At 36.5% G+C, this 25,020-nt stretch overlaps 2 protein-coding genes and 1 long non-coding RNA gene across 16 annotated transcripts in view; 1 reads left to right on the plus strand and 2 right to left on the minus strand.

Annotated features, from left to right (window-relative positions):
• LOC135103365 (sex-lethal homolog) overlaps nt 1–16,150 on the minus strand; it is a 29,928-nt gene extending 13,778 nt beyond the window's left edge. For 2 of the 11 annotated variants that reach the window (XR_010270018.1, XM_064009443.1), the window contains exons 1-6: nt 15,994–16,150; nt 13,453–13,641; nt 7,280–7,455; nt 6,971–7,084; nt 6,563–6,735; nt 6,281–6,366 (exon numbers count right to left, since the gene is read on the minus strand). Coding sequence is in view for 7 of the 11 variants with exons in the window: in XM_064009443.1 (XP_063865513.1) it covers nt 6,281–6,366; nt 6,563–6,735; nt 6,971–7,084; nt 7,280–7,455; nt 13,453–13,614 (711 nt within the window). In the remaining 4 variants the exon portion in view is untranslated. Of the gene's footprint in view, nt 1–6,280; nt 6,367–6,547; nt 6,736–6,970; nt 7,085–7,279; nt 7,459–13,452; nt 13,642–15,477; nt 15,502–15,743; nt 15,861–15,993 lie in introns of those variants that run through there. The other 9 variants (XR_010270016.1, XM_064009441.1, XR_010270017.1 and 6 more) reach the window with 6 other exon arrangements.
• Nucleotides 16,151–17,484: 1,334 nt separating this feature from the next.
• On the plus strand, nt 17,485–25,001 carry LOC135103366 (uncharacterized). Its single transcript, XR_010270019.1, has 3 exons — nt 17,485–18,294; nt 18,659–18,803; nt 24,238–25,001. It is a non-coding gene; the product is annotated as an uncharacterized LOC135103366 (long non-coding RNA).
• Nucleotides 19,704–25,020, minus strand: part of LOC135103364 (beta-1,4-mannosyltransferase egh-like) — a 69,299-nt gene continuing 63,982 nt past the window's right edge. For all 4 annotated transcript variants that reach the window (XM_064009434.1, XM_064009433.1, XM_064009437.1 and 1 more), the window contains 3 exons: nt 24,738–24,893; nt 24,276–24,494; nt 19,704–23,193 (listed from right to left, as the gene is read on the minus strand). In XM_064009434.1, the coding sequence (XP_063865504.1) occupies nt 22,828–23,193; nt 24,276–24,494; nt 24,738–24,893 (741 nt within the window). In that variant the 3' untranslated portion in view covers nt 19,704–22,827. The remainder of the gene's footprint in view (nt 23,194–24,275; nt 24,495–24,737; nt 24,894–25,020) is intronic.

The raw sequence follows: 25,020 nt of genomic DNA on the forward strand, positions 1-25,020 counted from the left end.
TAAAATAAAATAATGAGTAATTTATGACTATAAAACTGGGCACAAATAATATGAAAAATTAAAATTTCAAAGCCCATGACTTGGAAAGTAGTGTGGAAAAATCTTGGGCATGTCAGCAATTTACGAAAGATGTAAAATAAAGCTAAATAATAATAATAATAATAATAATAATAATAATAATAATAATAATAATAATAATAATAATAATAATAATACAATAATAACCATACAAAAATTCCCACTGTATTGATTTTCCAGATTTTAAAATGTGAACATACGAGGAGCAGCGATAAAAATGTGCACATGCCTCTCACACCGGTGAATGAACCAAAGGTGGGTCACTGGCCGGGCCTGGCTCAACCCAGGCAGCTCAGCAATACAAACACACCTGTCCCTCAGTAACATTGCCAACAGCAGATTACATGACTACGTCTCTGCTTCTGCGCGCAATACTTCTTCGCAACCTGGCCCCAGTGTATAATAAACCTTTGTACACTATAATAAAAATAGTGATCAACATGAAAAATGTATAATCTTAATATTAATACATCGATATCATAAGTATTATTGACAAAACATTCATATAAAAACAAGTGTTTGATACACACACAGATAGACCATCATAAACATAATAATCATAATTATAATATTAGCCAAAAGTAAAAATAAATATATCAATAACAATGTAACTGGAGTAGAGGAGAAATATGGTATTCATGATTATGACGATGATTAAATAATAATAATAATAATAATAATAATAATAATAATAATAATAATAATAATAATAATAATAATAATAATAATGAACCAAAAAATGCACAGCATGTTTATCCTACATTTAGATGGATGATGATGATGATAATGATGGTAACGACAATGATGACAACGATGAAGAGGAGGAGGAAGATCAAGATGGGGATGATCATAAGCATGATGAAGACAATAATGATAATGATAATGATGCTGCTGCTGCTGATGATGATGATAATGATGATAATAATAATAATAATAATAATAATAATAATAATAATAATAATAATAATAATAATAATAATAACATACAATTAACTATGAAGTGTATGACAAATGCAGCATATACTACATTCCAACCCAACCCAGAAAACCTTGTACACTGGCATAGCAAGAGGTAGACACCCATACCCAACCAGCAGCAGCAATCACTGTCCCACCAATTCCATGCTGCAGAAGCAAAGAACCACCTTGTGATCCCACTCTTAATTTTTCTTTGTGTAGCAAAACTTTTTAACGAATGAACTTCAGAGTATGATAGAATCACTTATGATATCTATATCCCTGTTATTCCAGGTTGGAGTTCAACTCCCACCTAAATATTGTTTGATATCTATTCCCAGATTCTGTTATTTGTTTGCCATTGTGACAACTGTCCTTTTCATCCAAAATGACAACACGGTCACACTAGTCATTGAATGTTTCTGAGTTCCAGCTTCCTGGTTTCTTCAACAATCTATGGAAGTACACAGGGCTGAATTATTAGCCATGCAATACAGTACTGTGAAACATCCACCAGTGGCAAGGATACAAGTAACTTGACTGAAATGGTTTTCAAAATGCATAAAGCTACTTAAAACCAGTTTGCCCTTCTATCCAAAATCACTGATTTACCAAACCACCACAAAATAATGTCTGTCATGCCACAACTGCAAATGGCAGATCTTATTCCATGTGATTTTATCTTTAATAACTTGGCTTCAAAAGTGGAATTACTATATAAAGATCCTCCACAGGTAGGCTCAAAAGGTTAATCTTTGAACAAGTTAACTGCCCAGCACAACCTAATGCCGGCCACAACCCTGCATTCCCACCATTGCCATATTACATAATGCAACACCCCTCCTATGGCATGACCATTATAAAGACACTTTCAGACATCAACACACATCTCCAAGCAACCATGAAGTTACCTAAATTCATCCCAGAACTAAGCCACCCTCTAATCCCAAACCACCATCAGCTGCCCACCACCACATGCTGAACCACTACATTTCTTCCCTCCCATGGTACTCTTTGCCATTCCCCAAAGTTATGGAGCCCAATAGAGATGCTCCACATACTTAAAAACTTTAATATTCACATGTCTAAGAATTCAGACAATTCATGTAGTTCAACATACTATAGTGCCCATAGAAATGTATTACTCTAACACAAGATAGATACTTTGTGACCTCCACTGAAAACTGATATTTGAAGAGAAGATACACCAGAAATCAGGTGACCATAGAACACTCAAGTGTTCCCTTCAATAGAGGCTGAACAGATTTACATTCTCCTTTTCTAAAAATATCAACAAGAAATTCCACACCTATCTTTAGCAATAACAGCATCCATAAAGTTCTCTGCCATTTTTCTCATCCAAGGTGTTTTGTGTGTGTGTGTGTGTGTGTGTGTGTGTGTGTGTGTGTGTGTGTGTGTGTGTGTGTGTGTGTGTGTGTGTGTGTGAAAGAATGCTCACAGTTGTTATCTTGAGTCTGAGCATATGTATGCAAATCTTGTCTCAGCTGCCCACCTTTGCAAGAAAAATCAGCCTGGTAAAAAGATGGCTGAATTAATATAACCATGTCCTTAATCTCCTTCCATCAACCGAATTCTTTCCACGTCTTGTTAAGTCATACCCAAAGGCAATATGTATTTAATATAATGTGGTGATTCTCTTTCACAACCCGTGCCCTTCAAATTTTCATTCAGATTCCTTCCCACTTGCCACTGGCCCTTACACTGTACTGCCTGGTTGTAAAAGACTAAATGCAGTTTTTACTTTATGTCCACCACAGACACAATTATCAAGTACATAGTGAGACCGCTTCCCTTTGGTCTTGATAAATGTTTAGCTAGCAATACTTAAAAAAGAAAATACAAAACGCACAATGAGAGGTTTGTAACCAACCCCATGAAAGCAAAGATTCCAAAAATAAAGATTACCAAGACAAGAAAATAAGATGCAATGGGTGTGGGGGAAGTGATTAGGATTGCCAAAGCTTGTATCATATTAAATGAAGTTGATGAATAGCACATTCAATCCTGATGAGATACATGTAAGGTGAGGGAGGGATTATGTCATCTATGTGAGATGTGGGAAGATCAAAGAATGATTTACAAGCACCAAAGTAATGAGACGGGCTGTGGTCAATGACTGATGAAGCCGTGTGGTTAACATGGGGAAGAAAAAGGCAGATTTCTCAAAGATCCTGGGATGAAAGATAACACTGAAGCACAGTAAAGGTTGTTAGCTGGACACAGAAATAAGAATATCTTTTGATGATCATATCATCCTCATGCCACTTGAATGAAGAGCGGGCTTAAGAATAAAAAAATATATATATAAATACACAAATATAAAAGTAAATATGTAAAGTAAACAGCTGTAAATCACTTAACTTGCCAGAAACTATATATGCCTTGCCTTTCATGCTTTGAAGTATGTTTTAATGCATTCCTACTTAAAATAAATAAATAAAAATAAAAACATTATACCATTTTGCAGTCAAGTATGGAGTGCTAAAAGCTAATGAAGTTTACAATAAATAATCACCTACATCACTTCTGGATCTCAGCAATGATCAAATGTGAAAATTCTTAATATAAAAAATAAGACCAATGAAAGTTCCTCTTATGTAATACATCATACAATCACAAGTACTAAGTGAATGTTCCACCACCTAAGCAGTGTTGTGATTGAAATCCACCTTGGATGTATTACATAACTTCCCGAAACAACAATGAAGGAAGGAAAGACAACTATATATACTCCCAAAATATTTCCAATATATAAGGTGTTCCAGGAGAAGATAGCACAAATCTGGCAGCTTACTATCAAAATCTGAAGTAGATGGCCATGACAGGAGTACTTACTCCTATCCTTGCATTCCTTAATCCTCTTCTTCTCTTCTCACCACTTCCTCACATACTCTGTTTGCTTTACACTGTCAATTCACTGAGGGGCTTTTTATTGTACTAACCACATCTGCCACATTCATAATATTCTCTATCATCTCACTTGTCATTCTTTCTTTGTGGTAAACCACATTAACCATTTGTTCTCATATTCTTCCTTGCACAGCTCTCTCTTCTTCAAAACTCCTGTTCTCCATTATCAGCATCCTTTCAACGACTTTTACCACAAAAATTACAAGTTAGTCCTCTGTAATTTTCATATATACTACTGCTACTGCCCTTCCTCTTGAAAAGTGGCACAGACACCTTCCAAAATGTTGATAGACTTCCCCTTTGCTCTCCCATCATTCCTTTCATTCTTTCACACTTCAAATATTCCCATTTTCTTGCAGCTTACTTGGAATGATATTACAAGGCAAAAATGTTCTCCAGTCATATACTCTATTCCCAGTAGATGAGTTTAAGTTCAAATAAGCAAGATGGTGACCCTGACATACGTCATCCTCACCTTGATCCATGAACAGCTCATCAGCTGTCATTTTTTTTTTTCAAAAGTATTTTGCAAACGCACTCACTTTCTTACCATTCCCCTTTCAAGGAATTAGCATACATATTTCTTTATGATAAAACTTGCTAACATTCAATTAGCAAGGAAATAATTTGATGAATTGTTCATAAGAAATATCATGCATGCCCAATTCTCATGAAAAATTACAATAGCAAAAATAACACATAAATAGAAACACAGCTCACTAAACACATGTTTACTGCCAGCTGTTCACAACTCAAGGATGGAGACGATGCATGTCATGTTCCACATCTTGCTTACTGTCTAACTTGATAACTATTGGAACACAGCTTACAGCCAGACATTTTTGTCTTGAGATACTATTTCAATAAAGTCCCAAAATTGTTACTATTTCCTCCTGGAACATCCTCCATTGTAAACCCCAAATATAAAGGACTCAGCAGAAGGCCACTTTGAGTCACTCATAACTTTTAACATTTGAGTTTAATTTCAGGAAAGATTACATATGAAATGGATACAACTAAACTGTAACCCTTCATGGTTATATATATATATATATATATATATATATATATATATATATATATATATATATATATATATATATATATATATATATATATATATATATTAGTTCTTTCATATTTCTTCCTATGCAATGTATGCAAAGCACACATTTGAGAATCTTTCCACTCTTGCTTCTTTCAGACTTAAAGCTGCAGGATCAACCTGATTTTATAACATTCTGTATCATTTCACTTGTATTATTTTTAATCTTGTATTAACAGGAACTTGTGTGACTATCTCAGTCCACATTCACAAGCATCAGGCTACTATCGCATCCCTTGCTTAGTCCCTTATATTACAGGCTTACTGCATGTGTGTGTGTGTGTGTGTGTGTGTGTGTGTGTGTGTGTGTGTGTGTGCTTTTGAATAAGAAATAAAAAAATAAATAAAATAAATAAATAAAAAAAACAAAAATAAGTAATGTGAAATTCTTTGAGTATTAAAATTATCATAAATAATGAAAATTCCATATTCCCACGTTTTATATTTTAAATATAAAACTGAATTCTAAAGAAACAAAAAGTAATAAACAACCTATTATGTGAGAGGGGCAAACAGACCAAACCTTCCCTGCTTGCTCTGCACAAGAAACTTAAGTTTACACCAGTTTTCTTAGCAACAGAGCTTAATTTAAGGTTAACCATTGGCATAATGTACTCTGTACACAAGTCCTCAACAATACTGATATTATCTCAACAGCTGGTGCAGGTGCACATAATATACTGAATGTTTTAGTTCTAATCAATCTCTCATGTGAATACAACAGCTTTTAAAAACTGCAATGTAATGCAAAGTAATGGATGCCATGGAATGCAAACTTTGGCAATTTTGTCATCCTTCAAGCAACGGTAAATTATATGAGAGCCAATATTGGTACACACCAATGTTGCCCAGAGGCCAATTATCCACTATCTGATGAATAAAGAGGAGAGTGAAGCTTCAGGAGTGTTACTTCACACTGCAAACAATACTGCTGCAGCATTCTGCCAACATGATTTATTGTGGAAAAGTTGTATATTGCTGGCACAAAGCATAAAAAATTCTCTCTCCAGTCTGTAATACGTAACAACCATGAATCATGTTAGTTTCTGCACATCAGCTAATTATGCATTTGTTAGGCATGCCCAATACCCAAACAGCTCCATTTCCACAATGAACACATGGGAGAGGCTGCACCAGTCACCCAACTATCAAAGGTAGAAATAACTCTAATAGCTAATTTATAAGAGACTAATGATGCAAGACACTAACCATATTATTGTAGTTGCCACGACCCTGGTAGCCTCCACCGCCGCCGCCGCTGCCTCCACGGCTATTATAGTTTCCACGCCCTCGGCCTGGGTGGAGAAGGTCCAATAACTCACCTCCATACAGCAAACCCACAAGTTCTATAAATTCAAGCCTGCCTTTTTTATCTCATGAATTTAATATGCAGATGTCTCTGCAATAATCATGAAGTTCAAGATATATCAAAGGCAAAAATAAGGTAAAACTGGTTTAAAAATAATGTATTCGTACTTGTGTTTGACTCACCAGCTCCTCCACCTCTCAAATTGTTAATTCCTGCATGATATCCAGCATAGTAAGCTGCCTTCATCTTTCCGTGTTCTTCTGCCACCTTCACCACCAGGGGCTCTGTGCCACCCTCAGGGACTACACCATTCATGCCACTGATTGCCGCCTCAGCTTGTGACTTTTTATCAAACCTGCAAGTATCATATATTACAGCACCTCTGCTTGTCTCTTCTGATGAAATATGAGGCAGTGATCAATGAGAGAAGTAGATCTGAGGTTGAATTCAATTTCACTTGTGTCTAAGAGAAACTTAATAAAACTTCTAAAAGTTCCTTCGTGTATTACAATGGATGGGGATTTGGAAATACCTAAACCAGGTTAAGTCTAAAGAAAATATCCAAAAAAAACATATCAATAGTAAATTACCTGACAAAACCAACACCTCTTGGAAGTCCAGTTACTTTGTCCTTTAGAAGATTTTTCTGCACAATTTGACCATATACAGAAAATAACTCTTCAAGCTGGTCTAATGTGTATGATCTGAAAATAACAAGTTATGAGATCAGCATAAATTTAAAGGACAGTTAGTATAGTTAATCACAATTAGTTATAAAATTAGTTAAATTCTATTTACACCTTACAAATATCAAATTAAACAAATGCCACTGTGTAATGAGCCTCAATACAGCTGTATATCAAATAATACAAAAGGAGAAAACCAATCATGCTACTCACCTAGGAATATTCTGTATATAAAGGTTAGTTTCCTTAATGTCTTCTCCCGGTGGCCGAGCGTAAGACACTTTGATACGTTTGTGCTGCACCGGCAGGTTATTCAACTGTAGGATGGCCTTGGCTGCATCCTCTGGCTTCTGGTACTCCACGAAGCCAAAGCCAAATGAATAGCCAGTCTGCTGGGAATATCAAGTGTAAGGAGAGGTAAAATTATACATCAAGGAAAATAAAAACCTTAAATAAAAACATAACTATAAAGTCATGCAAAATAAATACCAACTACAAAATAAATAGAATGAAATAAATTAGTAAAATAAAAATTATCTTTTATCCACAAAATACATGAAAATAAACTTTATAAAATATAAATCAATAAAAATAAATGAATAAATAAATAAAAAACAAAAAAATATACATATATCTACTATATCATTATCCAAATATTCCAAAAAATTCAAGGTGCTCTCAATGTCCAGGTATTCCTATCCAAGAGTAGATATCTTCAAAACAGATCTGATCCTTGTCTAATACCAACACTTTCCTTACTAAAGTCAGTAGGTATTTGTTGCCCTGTGCATGGTCATTCACATACTAATGGATAACCCTCCATGTTTAGAAACTTTCTTTAATATACCTAGCTATTCATCCCTAAGAAAAAAGCACAGGCTATTTCTGGTTTCTTGTAAGAGACTACTTCTGCTCTCTTTGTAAGTAGCAAGTATGCAGAGACAGACAGACACACAGACACATATATGCACACAGGATTGTTAAACTTCCAGTCCAGTCAGGCTGCATGGTGACATCCTCAGCTAAGGCTCAGAGTTTATTCTTTCCTTAGCAAACAAAAGCTACTGTGTGAATGGACACAAGTCCCAATTTTCTTCAGTGCAACTCATTTTACACAGACTTTTCTTGCTGCAAGCCACACAAGCTGATCCCTTACATCACTAAGCTGCAGGGTTAGGTCACACACGATTCAAATAAAACTTCCACCAGCACCACAACTATTCCTAGCTATCACACTGGTCGGTTAACATGATTACTATGATGTAATGGTTTCTTTGGCTTCTCAGACTACCTGGTTACTTTTCACTGGCACCCCTTACCTCACTCTCACCAGCCACACTAAAAGCAGATATAAATAACTCTCTGAAGCTGTCATGTTATCTTGGTGATGTTAAGTTTCAAAGGAATTGGTCTTGAAATGATGACAAACGACAGTACTGATCTAAATATATATATATGGTTGGGTAAGCATCAATGAACATGATTCATTCTAATGTAGTGTTCATTATGGCAAATGTCCTTTATGGCAACTAAAGAACCTATGAGAAAAAACTTAACTGGTTCCAAGGAACCAGAAAATAATATAAAAATCCACAATAAAAAAAAAAAAAAAAAAAAAAAAAAAAAAACACCAAAATGACCACATTTGCACTACTATATTTGAGATAACACAAAGACTCACCAAGCATTCTGAGTACACTCCTGAGTTTTGCACCTAGTTCTAAATTCTTACCATCCCAAGTTTCATGCATTATCGCCCTGAGTTTTGAACTGCTTTGACTAGCATCAGTTACATTTACCTACTGTCAGTGTCACACATATACATACAGTAAACCCTGCCTAAATTGGAGCACGTGCTCTCTCTCTCTCTCTCTCTCTCTCTCTCTCTCTCTCTCTGTGAAAGTAAGAACAATCCTATGGATTGCAAAATAAAATGAGACTGACTGAGACTGAAAATGGAATTATGTATATGAGTGAGAAAGAATGAAGCAAAAATTGCATAAAATGAATGAAGGAGAGAGTACAGTATCACTTCTTTATTCCTTATCTGACAGATAAGGGGGAGGGGAGGTTTGAGACAAAAGGAGAGAGAGAGAGAGAGAGAGAGAGAGAGAGAGAGAGAGAGAGAGAGAGAGAGAGAGAGAGAGAGAGAGAGAGAGAGAGAGAGAGAGAGAGAGAGAGAGAGAGAGAGAGAGAGAGAGAGAGAGAGAGAGAGAGAGCAGGGACAGGCAGCAGACAGGTGTGCAGCAGATCGCACGGCTGGCAAAATTAGTCTTGCAAGTTCATTTGTTATTTTGGCTAAATTTTTATAAAAATTCCAGTGCTCGCACTAATGGCAAGTTTGTCTTGCCAGTTTTGGTTTGTTATTCCATTTAAATATCTATTAAAATTCCAGTGCTCACAAGAGTGATAAGTTTGTCATGCCAGTTTTGGTTCGTTATTCGGGTGATATATTTGCTAAAATTTCAATATATTATTGCAGTTGTACATTATAATTACCATGCATTGTCCCTACCTCTTATATATATATATATATATATATATATATATATATATATATATATATATATATATATATATATATATATCAGTGTAAAGCACATGGCATCTGTTACCTACAGCTACAAGTCAAGTATTGGTGAGTCCAGCAGTGCTGCATGTCAGCCTTCCTAGGAACATATCAATGAACCTTAAAACAAGTCAAGAATGAAGTTTATTTTTCAGTTTTTATTTTTTTTTACTGGTTGATTTTTTTTTTCTTTTTGGTATAGTACTAAAAATTAATTTGCAGTAATGCTGCATGAAAACATGCAATGCAGGAAAATAAGTGATTGTGCTGCTCAGAGAAAATACAATTTCCAAGCAAGAAGGGCACAGCTTCACAACATGCTGGCACACCAACAGCATGATGCTACAGACTTATGGTAGTAACTCTTACCTTGGAATTTTTTTTTCAATTTCTTGCATATACAGTCAACTCCATTCCAAATTCAATTTCTGACATGAAAATGCAAGACTCACCAAGCATTCTGAGTAGCCTGGACCAAAGTGCTTCTAATGCATGAAACAGTATAATTTTTCAGACCACAAGGAACCCACCATTTGTTAAAATGGTCTTCCATAGTTGAGTGTCACCATGCCATCAATATATCTCAATTAACCATAGACTTCCTAACACCATTATAACTTATTATCATTCTGCCACCCTTCCAGCTTTCTTTGATGTACTTTAGTTATGGAAGAACAAGTAATCTGAATTCACAACTATTACCATCTTCCTATCCATATTGGAAGACATATTTAAGCTTAACAATTAATTTCAAGGATGATTACCAATGGTATACATCATTGATCCCAACTTTCCAATGCATTCAAATTCCACTAGCTTTGCATATCAAGACTCACATACAGTGCAATCAAAAGTAATAGTTTGTCTACAGATCCAAGTGGCAATCACACAGTTCCACTTCATCCCACGAATTCATGACTATAGATAACAAAATAGATGCTCACCTCGACCAGATTATTCAACTGCATCTCATTATTCTATGTGGTTATTTTGTCACTAACATAATGAGCAGAATATATGAAATAGTGTCATACAGTCAAGTAGTCCAAGTGAGGTGTTTTTATAAGTCTGAATTTACCATGTCTTAAAATGAAAGCCATTTCTTCTTTCCTTGAATGTCATTAAGCTTACTTCTCACCCATGTTACAGCTGGCCACCTCCAAGAGCAAGACATCAGAGATAAAAGCTATAAATTTAGGCATACAGGAAACATGGAGATATCTTAACACAAAATATTAGCAGAACAAAACTGAGATCTGTAGATTGGATGCCTTGCCACAAATGGAGTAAGCCACTTTGAAACACAAGCGATAAGAATTTTAAACTATATAAATATATTATATAAATATAATATAGTGAGTAAAGTTGCAACACACTTCTGCTTTCCTGATCACAAATGATCACTGTAAAATCATTCATTCATTCACAGACTGACTTGCCCAATTGATCGTTCACTGTAAACAAACAAGATGGCTTATGACATGTGATATGCTTGGCTTAACTTTACTAGCATGAAAACACCATTCCTACAACAAATCAAAACCTTAGTAACCGAGCTTTCCTCACTTCCACAAGCAATGCAAAAAACAGTCTGTCAAGGCATCTAAATCTTTGGTGTGTTTCCAAAGCCCTCCTCATCCCTTCTTGTCTTTCCTGGTTATACTTAATATAATTCTTTCCATTGCCTTTAAAGCTTTCATCCCAGTCATTCATAAGACCATGTTTCTGACTAACACAATGCAAATTATAAACATTTCTCTTTCATAATAGAGGGAGATTCCTTTTTCTTCTTAAAAGCATTCTATCCCATCACTATTCTTGTTTTCATTCACTTTTATGATCTGGATTCTTACTAATTTTCAGCCCTAAACAGGTACATTAATGTACACTTTCTATCACTTAATCTTCTAGGATTAATTTCATAGCTTAGTTCAGCAACAGCTTGTTTCTACATTTTCAAATTGATTCACGAGAAAAATATACATATACATATTTCACTGGCAAATCTGCGACAGTGTACTTCATCTATATTTATATTAATACCTGCCTCTTAGAAATCCAAAACAAAAATTTCACCTAATGCTACAATGAACAGTTCCAATGAAGTAGTAGTGGCCTGTATGACACCTTTCCTTAACACTTTTTTCACTGATCCTATGTAGCCTTATAATGACTGAGCTTTCCTTATAAACATTTTCATATACCTTCAGGTATGTTTTCTCTGGGCCTTCTATAAGAACCATGTCACATAACACAGACATTTTTGAGTATTTTGCTACCATGTGATGCTTACTGCTGGGATCTAAGTGGCAGCATAAAATGAGTTACATGAGATCAGCTTCTTGCTGTCAGTACTGGCATCTATGCTGCAGACAACACTGCACTCAGGTACATACAGAATTGCTATAGCAACTTTGTGATGTATTTAGGAAAAGTAAGTGGCTGTGGAACACCACAGACTGATAAAATTATAGCCTCAAAATTTTGTTGCACCAATCTCTGCCTAAGATCTCCAACTCTTTCAGGCTAAATTCCCAAGCCACTTTGTAGAATGTTCTTATTCTTTCTTCTTTCAAGCCAATGGCAAATCCAGACTTTTTATTATTATTAAACTGCCAGAAAATATCACTTGTGACATGAGTATAAATGCTGAGACTTCTACTGAGCTAAACACTTCTCCATAGTCTCCATCAGACTTGCACTGATTCCTCTCTCCCACCAGGAGCATCCATAAAGGTGGCCATGATAGAACCTCCATCTACCCAAGAGGAGTGATTGATCAAGTTCTCCTCATCAAGTGTCTTTTCACAAGTCTATGTACGCCCTTGCCCTCACATTCCATCTTCCAAGTTGCCCTTCTCTTCCATTTGTATTCAATTTGATTTCACCTATACTTACATAATCCCTTTTTCATATTCACAGTCTATGATCCCTAAAACTAAATTAGACTGTGGAATCCTACTAAGCAGGTCCACTAAGAAGAACCGCACTAAATACATTCTCATGCCAATATACCCATAGCAGTATTGCATGATACTGGTTTCATTCCCATACCATAACTCCCAACACCCTTACAACAGCCAGCACAACCTAAAATGCCTGGAAAAGGTTGAAGAAGGCTTCATCTCACATTGGATTCATAGAGACTGATGATGATACATTACAATTTGCATTCAAATTCTTTTCTACCAATTCTTATGAGTGCATAGACTAAACATGAAACCAAAATCCTTATTTCTGTAGATATAAAATGACCAGGCAATGGCCCAATGGGATAAAGAACCACTTTACACGATGCTGATGTGTTCCACAAGTCTTCAGCACTTCTCACTCAACCTTCCACCTTTGCTTGCTTACTTGTATCATGATGACAATATCAATCTTGAGCCAAACATCAACAGTACTTTTCTGAGCCATATAAACATAATTTTCCATTCCTTCATTACAATTAAAAAGCAAAATGACACCCTTTGAGACACTTCAACACAACTTTCGTCTTTCCACAAAAGACATTCTCCTTTTCTTGCCAATATATAAATAAGTAATGTTCACAATCATCATAGAAAAAAAGGCACAAGCAAACTATTTTTCCACTTTTTTGTTAATATATGAAAATAAAATCATTTTTGCTTACTCAAGATAAACCTGTAAAAAAGTCATGTTTGAACAAAATATCAATAATAATAATAATAATAATAATAATAATAATAATAATAATAATAATAATAATAACACTAATAAATCAATAATAATAACAGCAAAACATATTTTCACAAAAAAAAAAAAAAAACTTAAATCCACTTTCGGATAATTATACCTTCATGTCCTTCATAATGCGGCAGTTTTTAATAGGTCCAACAACAACAAATATCTTGTAAAACTCTTGGTCAGTTAGAGTTTGTGGGAGGTAATTAATGATGAGGTTGGTGCGGGTCTCCCCTTCGGGGAGCGCAGAACTGGTGGTCGACTCAAAACTCATTGTAGATTTGTAATTTTCAAGCTAAACCTGAAAAAGAGACACACAGTCAATTCACAAACAGACCACACCATATGAACATTACAGTGATCACCAACATATAGGTACACTTGAACACCAAGCTGACACCCTTACCATTTCTGCCTAAGCTGCCCTCACCCAAGTAACCCAGGAAGAATTACTTCTAGTCCATACTTGTGCAGCTAACAACATCAACATATTCCTGACTCATGACTGCAGCTGATCCAAAGGACAACATGCTTCCTTTGGACCCATCTCATCAAGATGATCTTTTCCTCTCAATTTTAAAATATTAATTCCAGAAAAGTCTGGGCCATTTTCACTTTTATGGCTATTATCATATATTAGGTTTCCATTAAAAGCTCACTTCCCAATTATCAAATAAGCAGTTTTGTAGAAAAAAAAAAGCTTCTTGATCAGACTAGATTTACACTCAGCATCAAGACAAATTATATGACACAAATTATTATAACATTAACTTATATTAATAATAACTAAATAATAATAATAATAATAATAATAATATAAACTTTATTCAGTCTTTTGTACATACATTGTATAAAAGAAACTTTGTTCGGACTGGGCTCTAGTCTACATACTGTCATTAAAATAAGAATAAGAAAATATGAAAATAGTTCACATAGTAAAAATTCACACAATCATACAATGAAGCTGATATTACTGTTAAGCATTTTAATGCTCCTAGGTACAAATGAATTTTTATATCGTGAGGTTCGTTGTACAGGTGCTTGTAATCTTCTGCCTGATCTTAAGTACACATAATTATGATGAAGCGGGTGTGTCTCATCCATCATAATTTTTTTTGCTTGTTTTATGACATTTACTTTATATATCTCCTCCAGTGGCATCACATTTGCCCCTAACCTTTTAGCCTGTTTTACTATTTTATTGAGTTTATTTTTATCCTTACATCTGAGAGTACTGAACCAAGTGGTTATTGAAAAAGTTATGATGGATTCAACAATTGATTTATATAGTAATGAAATAATAGTTTTATCTACCCTAATGTTGTTTAAGATGCGAAGGTGATGCACCCGTTGGTTACACTTGCTATAAACTAGTTTTGTGTTGCTGTTCCCAGTGAGTTTGTTATCTATCATTATTCCTAGATATTTATACTCACCAGTTTCAGTACCCCAGGCAGTGCTTCCCTCACTAACAATTGGGAAAAAATCAAATTAGAATTAAATTAAACTTACTAATATTTTTTATAATTCGTGACTCAAAAAATAAATTAAAATAGATAAAACTAAATAACAAATCATACATCAAAGACTACTCAGTATGTGAGCATTGCAGCAACTAACTCTGAAGAGTGTGGCAGCAGTTCAGAGTTGCACCACCTTAACAGACCAGATTAATGGAGTGTGATGAATACTGACAAAACTACTGACCTCTCCACCAATTTGCAAACTTACTGCAATTCTCAAAATTTCTAGTGAATTATAAAAATAATCTACACATCCAAAAGTGACTAGCATCAACATCACTTTCCTGGGCACCCAATAACTACTGAGGAGTCCTTTTTTTCCATATATTACGTGTCTATTACAAATTACTGTGATTAGTAAATATATTCGAAGCACGGGCAGTCTACCACACCTACACAATGTGACTCGAGACAATGCTACCAAGCAACAGCAATTCTGGCTACCCCGCTCCCTAAATAAGACAACAATAACTACCAAATGAGGCACAAAAGACCTCTGAATGCTTAAATGCATCCCCATCACATAACGTAACCACGTTCATCCCTCGTAAATTTAAGTCAATTGGGATTTCCGAGTTGCCGAGATGCTGCTATTGGTTTGCATCGGCCATTACCGAGTAACCTGGCAGGACAGAGCACACTATAACACCCTGCGCGGCGTGGGGTAAGTGCGGGCGAGGTGGTGAGGGTGAGGCCTGCGAGGGTGAGGTGAGGGTGAGGCCCAGCGTGGTCAGGCCGCCCCCGCCTGGGCTGCACACAAGACGTTCAGTTGCCCCCAACACATGTGCCACAAATTATCACCCCCAAAACGCAAAGCCTAACACTCACTTCCACATACCCTGCTCCTAATCCTGTTGTACTATACTGCATCTACCCCTACCACTAGCCCAGGACACAAGGAAAAAGAAGTAGTGCGTGTGTTGAGCAGTATTAGCTAAGATGAGAGGCGGGAGGCGGAGGCGGGCAGGCGGCGCAGGCCCGAGCCTCCCCGCCTCTCACTTAGCTGCTCCTCCCGCCTCGTGTCCTGCTATTTCCGCCACACCACATGCCACTTCACCCTCCGTGACACACACAACACCTGAATAACACACTACACTTTCAAACGGTGCACCAAACAGCGAGATAATCACCTAAATAAACCCAAACATCGAGGTGTCGCGGAGTGTGCCGGGAGACGCGCGTGGCCACACAAACACTGTTGCACGCCTGCCAACCGCGCCTCCAGTGTGCCTTCATTCTCCCCGCACTGCACGCCTGCCCATTACAACCTTATAAAACTACAATAGATTATCACGCAGTTCATATCGATGCTACAGAATTTAAACATGTTAGCATGGAGCAAAGTATCATATTGATTTTGATGTGGCACCACTGCGTTAGAGAGAATTGGTGTCACGTTTTCTATTATTTTTTAGGGCAGACTCTGCCGAGGTGAACCCAACCTATGTACTGCATGTGTGCGGTATATTGACCTATTCTTTCGTGTAAAGAAGTATCCTAAAAACAAAACAATAAATCAATAAACACCCATGTCACAAATATTCTTTTAGAGTGAAACGAGAAAGCATAATACGATGGAATTCAGGGTTATCGAGGAAGGATATTACAGCTAAGAGGGCAAGATCGGTAGGTCCGGAGGTTCCTTGCAAAATGTGCCTGGCAAATTTTGAAACGAAAAGTATATATTTTTTTTTCCATCATGAGTGCAACAAATTTCATTTTAAATTAATAAAAAAAAAAAAATTTATAATGATAATGCCGACTGCACCATTACTGTCTGAGTTCCTTGTGTGGTCACTTTATACTAAGGCGTCCTTTACTCGGCACTCTAGGTGAGGTCCTTAAAAGAAAAAAATAAATAAATGAAATAAAATAAAAATAAGTAAGGCAGACATGAAAATAACTAAAAGCAAACAAACATATTTAATAACTATTGAGTAAAATCAATGTCTTGCCAGCCAAATAGGTAACAATGAATGGGATGAGACGCAAATTATATTATGCTAGCTTCTGTCATATTTTCTGTTTTCTTTCTTTTCTTTGAGTTTATCTTACTGCATGAAACCAAGGGGCTCCTATCCTCTTGTGTGTATGAGTGTTTTGAGAGTGAATGTATGTGTGCTTCCTCCAAGAGACCACACCCTGAGGGTACACAATGCGAGGTTCTCCTAGAGAGAGAGAGAGAGAGCACCCTGATTGCTGTCTACTGAAAAAAAAAAAAAAAACGCAGACCAACAACTCATATTGCACCACGAGACTACAAATACAGAGCAGGGTTTTATATAAATGTCAATTATGTTATATATATATATATATATATATATATATATATATATATATATATATATATATATATATATATATATATATATATATATATATATATATATATATATATATATATATATCCTGACATTTTCCCAACTGGACCGATAATTTTGATATTCCTTTGACACTACTTTTAAGATTTAACTATCCTCTTAACCATTTGGACATATAGCACTGGAAATCAAGGGAATTTTCCAGCTGTCTCTGGAAAGTGACCACCTTCGCATTTAACGTTATCTAATAATGAAGATCAATCCTGAGCTGACGAACCACCTAGAGGAACAACATTCCTTCTCCCCATGCCATCACGTGCTCGGGAAGAAACTATCTGCCTCAGAATTGTTCCTTCTTGCCAAGACATAGTATGATGCCCTGACTCTGGGACATTTGACGGTGTATGGCACAAGAGGCTGTTGGTCGAGTTTGAGCAGCTCGGCATCACAGGACATCAGTCTACAAGACCGGTGAATGGGTTCACGCACAAAAATAAAATATGCCGCCCACACCTGGCATCCAACACGCCCATCCTGACAGTGACAGCTATATCGTCCAACACTGTCACTATCAGTGCCTGTGTCTGATAGTGACAGTACAGTGCCCTTCACAGAAGTGGTAGAGCCAAGCGTGTCTGATGCGCAGTAACCGCAATTTATGTGTTTAAGTACCGAGAATACGTCACGCCAAATAAGGGGCAACATGAAAATAGACTTAGACACAATTCATTTTTAGTTTCCGAAATAAATCCTTTTTGTATGAAATAATGTGTTTTGTGCCGTTGTTCGCATGTAAAAAAAAAAAAAAAAAAATTGGAAGTCTTTCAAATCAAATCGTGTCCATAACAAATCAGCCAAATTATGTCCAAGATGTGAGAGAGAGAGAGAGAGAGAGAGAGAGAGAGAGAGAGAGAGAGAGAGAGAGAGAGTTGTATAGCCTACTGGTGGGTGACTTTCAATGTCATAATTACACACTCATTCAGTTGTAGATATCTCTCCGCGGGCAAGGTAGCATAATCATATTTCTTGTGGAAACTAAAGAAGCTGCCGATTGAGGCTACCAATTACCACTGAATACACCTATATGACAATCAACAGTGCAGGCAAAAGGTGAGACATACGTTTTCCCACCACAGACTTCTTACCTTGTGAATGGCGCGCTGTCTCCACATCTGTAGTGTATAATTATTCATTTGTATAGATAGTACATAAAGTAAAACCAAAATTATCCAAAATTGGTGAGATCAGACAAACCAGACTAACCTATTATATGACCAAGGGAAATCCAGCTTGATGGAACCCAAATAATACGAAAACCTACCTTACTTCCTGGTGATCATGAACACCAGGGTCTAGATGGCCAGACTATCACCAAAGTTACATTAACCGTAATAATCATTCCAGACTGTAAATTAGTATGTATGTACACATATATTAAATCTAGTTTGATGTATCTCTCTCTCTCTCTTGGTAGTCCATGTATGTCGACGATGACGTCTCGTCACCTGGGCAGTGAACTGATTTCCACCTTCTCTGAGCCTTGAATCCAACGGCATGGAAGCTCCAAGACGACCAGGAGACACTGGGGGCTGCAGGGGCCTGCCGTAGCATCCATTTATGTATGATCGCCTAATATGGAGTCCCACCACGTGTTTTTTCTTCTCTCCGGGACAGTGAGGTCACAACCGCTCCTTCTCCCCCCTGGCTTATATCCAGTACTTAATGACCTTTGGCATGCACAACAGACAGTGACCCTGTTCCTTTATAGTATCTTTCTGTCAAATTTGTTGTCTCCATTTTCATCATGCAGCTGCTGTTCTTCCCAATGCTGCTTCCCATTCCATCTCAGAGCAATATACATATAGCTGGTTATTTGTATATATAGTACACATATAGAGTAAAACCAAAATTATCAAAAGTTGGCGAGATCAGACAAAATACACTAATTTAATCTACCACATCTGCCCAAGGATAATCCAGCTTGATAGAGCCCAAATCATACAAAGCCCCACCTTACCTTCTGGTGATCCTCAACACCAGGGTCTGGATAGCCAGGTGATCACCAGATTACATGCATATCTCCTGATATGTTATATTGTTAAAATCCAACAGGGAAAATCTTACCACATTAATCAATGCACATGGTCAACTTAGATTCAGGAAAAGCATACTATAAAGATATCCAGATCATTATATTTTCACATAATCCAAATGAAGTGTTTTATTGTATGTAAGCCAGGAAATGTAAAAAAGAAAATTAACTTTGTGGAAATATATTTTCCATTTCATTCCTCTTCACTGTTATCATGACTACAAGAGTATGTGTGTAACCAACTGGACAATCACTTGTTCAGTGCAGAAATTGAGACTGCAGCATGACATGGGCAAGGCCACCTGATTTATTATCAAAGCACTGTATCTTTGGGTACTAAAGTTCAAAATACCTACTCATTCTAGGAGATTTTGGCCTGGTCAAGCCAGATTCAGGTGTACAATGCAATTTTTTATTCAAATTTAGGTGTGTGTGTGTGTGTGTGTGTGTGTGTGTGTGTGTGTGTGTGTGTGTGTGTGTGTGTGTGTGTGTGTGTGTGTGTGTAAGTGCATGAGAGTATTGTTTTATTAAATAAATTCTGAAGTAATTTAAAGTTATTAGTAAAACTCTTTGGCAAGAAGAATACACCTGCACATACATGTGCTGTTAGATTTCAGAATCATTGGATATAAAGGATTTTGATGAATTATTCAACATGCAGTCTGCAACTTTACAATGCTTCAGCTTACAATTATTGCAATTTATGTAAATGAACATACTGATTTTATATGTTTTGTGAAGAAAGAATACTCTAATAACTACTGACCAGCTATATGTGGCAAAAAAAATTAATATCACGGAAGGCACTTTTCAAAAGAAAGAATTGCTATTTTTAATTGCAACAAATATATTAAATCTAGACGATAATAATTTAACAGGAAGCATTGTTTCACCACCATACGCCAGCAGATTGTTTGAAGAGCCTTCATATGCAAGTAATTTGTTTCTACTGAAAAAATTTACTGAAGAACTTAGAAAAACTAAACACTACTTGCATCAACACTTAGGCAAATGCTCAAAGGAAAGACATCAAAACACACATTAAGTGACCCAAAAAAAAAAAAAAAAAAAAAAAGCTGAGGTATGATTCACTGTAATCTGGAAAATGCACATTAGTGCAGAAATATTGACATGAAAATTTTAATGTTACAGTCTTTGGTCAAGACTACACCTTCCAGCAACATCTGGAGGAGGTCAACATTCAAATATATATATATATATATATATATATATATATATATATATATATATATATATATATATATATATATATATATATATATGTATGTATATATATACAGTACACTGAATGTATGTATATATATACAATACACTGAATTTAGCTTAACATGTAAATCTTACATCACAATCAAACACTGGCATAAATAATATTGACAAAGCTGAGAAAGCTTATTCACTAACAAACATGATTCTTAAAAAAAAAGAGAAAAAAAAAAAAAAAAAAAAAAAAAAAAAAAACTAGAAGTAGTTAAGAAATACTGATTTAATTACATGATTGACAGTACATTCAAATTGCATTTACTTTCTCAGCATTATCGAGAGAGAGAGAGAGAGAGAGAGAGAGAGAGAGAGAGAGAGAGAGAGAGAGAGAGAGAGAGAGAGAGAGAGAGAGAGAGAGAGAGAGAGAGAGAGAGAGAGAGAGAGAGAGAGAGAGAGAGAGAGAGAGAGAGAACCTAAGCAAATTCATTCTGTATAAACATAATTTCTCAGAGGACAATGGATATGATCCCTAAGACAAGAAACTCAATTACTATTTCTGTATTGTCTCCATGCTGAGAGTTGTGTGCACCAGACTGATACTTAGCACTGCCTACTTCCATTGTGTAAAGAAGCTTCTTTCACTGTTATCACTGTGTTTTTTGTACCAAACAAGTGACCCTTATACAGTGTGATCAATGAGAATCACTGATCTGATCTGCAAAAGGCCTAGAAACTAAGGTGTGTGTGTGTGTGTGTGTGTGTGTGTGTGTGTGTGTGTGTGTGTGTGTGTGTGTGTGTGTGTGTGTGTGCACGCACACCTTGTCTTGGTTACCCCATACAAATGGAATGTCTGCCTGATATATATATATATATATATATATATATATATATATATATATATATATATATATATATATATATATATATATATATATATATATATATATATTCTTTTTTTTTAAGTAATGTGGGTGATGACACCTGTAAAACACCTACAAAAAACATTATAATAACTCATATTTGCTTTATTTTGAATTTCTTCTTAGATTGGCAAGAAAAGACTCTGTCCAGAGGTTATGTACACAGGTAGAGTAGACGATGGAAAGTATCACTATGAATGTACACATCTTTAAGCATGGAAACACTACAGGAACAGTACCAGAGATTATTACACCAGAGAGAATATTCCACTACCTTCTCAGAAAGCTTCTGGGAATAGGGACACAACTTAAAGGAAATGCATATACACAGCTAAGTAACAAAAATAGACACTTAATGCAATAAATACAGTTGACACCGGCTATCAACTATTCATTATGTAAAAAAAAACTATGGCAAGTTCAGAGTCTGAACTTAATGCCCTGGCACAGGGAAATAATGGAGGCCAAAATATCAGCTTTCTGCTTTTAACTGGCAGTGAATGTGTATCACAAGGGCGGGGTGCATATAGCACCACCTGGTCGAGCTTAAGTAGCACTCGGTCTAAATTGCGCTAATAAGCAACGCTCCTCCTCCTATCTTGTGCTGTTTGCTGAAGACTGACCAGTACAACTCTCTTAACAAGCAAAACTGAGAATCACAGGGCCAACCACGACTCTGCTCCAGCACCACGTTTTGATTTGTGCCTTGTCATAGTTTTTTACTCTTGCACTCATCCTGATTAAATTTCTCACATGATGCCTAAAACAAGCCACGTTGCTACAGGACTGCTCAAACAAATTCACATCCCTGAGCACTGTAAATTAGAACTACCAGCACCACCAGCACACAACAAGAACCTTTGCTCAAGTGTTCAGCATTATCACTACAGGTTTTCCTTAAAATGACTGATACCTACCCAATGTAATTAGTATCATCACCATTTAACATAATTATCACAAAATAATAAATCTACTGGAAATTTTAATGGTCTGAATTTTCAAGAGTAATGAGTATATGATTTCAATGACAGAAGTCACTGTTGATGTATTCTATCAGACACAGGCAATCACCAAACAAATATTTGCTTTGTTCTTAGATTTGGTCATTTATCTTTTTATTCTTGTAACATTAGTAGCTTTGGAGAATAACCAAGAGTCAAGATTATTAACTATGATAAGCAGGTAGCTTGCAAATGCAAATATTATTCTGTCTATAACAGTAAACTAAACACTTTGAGGAGTGCTTTGGCTTTACTGTAATTTCACTGACACATGTTTTCATCATTCTAAGAGACACATGTAGCTTTAGCATTTCTCTGGCAACTGGCAGTGGTTGTGCTGGTAAGCTGCAAGAAGAAGGGAGGGGAGAAAATATATGTGTACACATGACTAGGTAAGCCAGCCCACAATTTAAACAGTGCTGACTACTTTATCAGGAGCTCCCATTACCTTGTCCACAATGTAAAATTTGTGTTTGTTGCCCACCAACCCTCTCACCACAGCAATGTTCTCCACCAAGAAGTTGAAGGGCATGGTGATGAGTGCCCCGGCCACACACATTGTCATCCGCAGCCACCCCAGGCGGTCCACACGGAATGACTTAATTACACCAAAAATGTACATATAAAAGTTTACGGCTCCAACAAATGCTGCAACCACGTTGATAAACCCAGGCACAGGAACAGGAAAGATGGTGCTTAGGACTACTGAGGCTAGAGCCAGGGGCATGGTGATCCACGAGTAGAGGGAGACTGCCAGAAGCCACTTGGTGCTCACCTGAGGAAAAAAAACATGTGGTTTGGAATGTGTACACAAGCGGACACAAAAGGAGATATATGGAGGAATATAGTACTGTACTGTGTCTATACCACTGTGTGATGCAGTCAACCAATTTCCATGAAAAAAATTTAACTAAATGCCAAAACTGGAGAGCTTGAACACACACTGACATAACTCACACAAAAAAGTGATATAATGCATATAAGGCTGCATTCACACAAACCACTTTGTGATCAGTGGCAATCACAAAAAAATGGTCAAATATAGAACACACACATCTTTATAGGTCCATTCACACAAGCCACTTTTTTTGTGGCAGCCACAAAAAAGTGGTGAGTTGTGGTGGGCAGAACCATTTTTCTGACCAAACCACTGTGGCCAACCACAGTGGCCAGTGATAGAAACCATTATTTCAAGTGGCAGCATACACACGAACCACTATTTGTGGCCGTCACACTGTCTCCTGCTGCTTTTGCACTGTCTTGTCCTGTCTGTCACAGCATTAAGTACTCCTTTCTGTGAGTGGGAAGAATACCTAAAGAGTTGTTTGACTGTGAAATGTGAGACCAGCACTTTATGATCTGAATATGAGAGAATACAGTGACAAGAATACTAAAGAAAAATAATGTGGGAAATGTTCCAAGCAATAGCCTGTTCTAACTAACTATGGGGTGCACCCAGTACTTTCTGTGCTTTTTCCATTTCATCTTCACAAAGAGAGCACAGACAACTGCTATTTCCACAAGATCCACAAGGTGCTGACTTCATTTGTGGCTGCCACTGAGTGGCTCGTGTGCATGATGCTGCTATTCACCATTTTTTGTGGTTGCTACTGATCACAAAAAGTGGCTGGTGTGAATGCAGCCTAAGGGACTTTGTTGTAATGATATGACATACAGGACTTTGTACTTCATAATGTTGAAAAGAATTCCAGTAAGGAATGAGAATATAGAGATGCACATTACTTTGGGATGTTAAAACTAAAAATGAATGTTTGTAACCACTATGATAACCATAAATGTATTTCCCTTAATTTTCCAGAAAGCCTTCCTGTCCTGGCAACATGAGGCAGCACTTACTGGGATGTGCGGGCTGTGCACCACCAAGAGGATCCCCTGCAGCCACCTCTTCCGCTGCTGAAGGAAGTCATAGATGGTGAAGGGAGACTTCTCCCACATCTCTCCCTCAATGAAGTCAAAAGAATAGCCTTCCCGTAGTGCCACCATGCCAAAGTAGTTGTCCTCGGCCACACTCCCATCCGGGCCGTGGTCAAAGGTCACCCGCCGCTCGGCACCAGTCTGAAAGTGTGGTCTCCTTATCAGGCGTTTACAGGAATAAAGTGCCAGACGCAACATTACAACACATTATGGATTAATTTATTAATAATGACTATAAATACACACATCTTAAGAAAATTATAAGCACTTCACGATAAGGATACAGGAATAATTCTCTGTGGTCAACATTAAAAGCTTATGTTTGTATTCTATGATTCAATATCAGTATTGCTTTTCTAATTAAATAGCAATGTAAATCTTTACCTGAGTAACAACATAGGAACCCTTCCAGCCAAAGAGTGGCTTGTGGAAAACCTTGAATTGGAACCTGAGCTTCCCCATGTCATCTGAGACTCGAAAGCTGTCTGCCAAAGTTGTGAACCAGTTCTTGATGTTTTCATTTGCATATGTTATCAACCCCTGCAATTTATGATAAAGATAATATAAATATATATTATATTTTTCTTATTAATCTGTTATAAAATTTTCTATTGTGTCAATCAGAATGAATATTTATTATTTACACTACTTTATCTTTTGCTTTTCC

The sequence above is a fragment of the Scylla paramamosain genome, chromosome 9 (assembly GCF_035594125.1).
Source record: "Scylla paramamosain isolate STU-SP2022 chromosome 9, ASM3559412v1, whole genome shotgun sequence".
Taxonomy (NCBI): domain Eukaryota; kingdom Metazoa; phylum Arthropoda; class Malacostraca; order Decapoda; family Portunidae; genus Scylla; species Scylla paramamosain.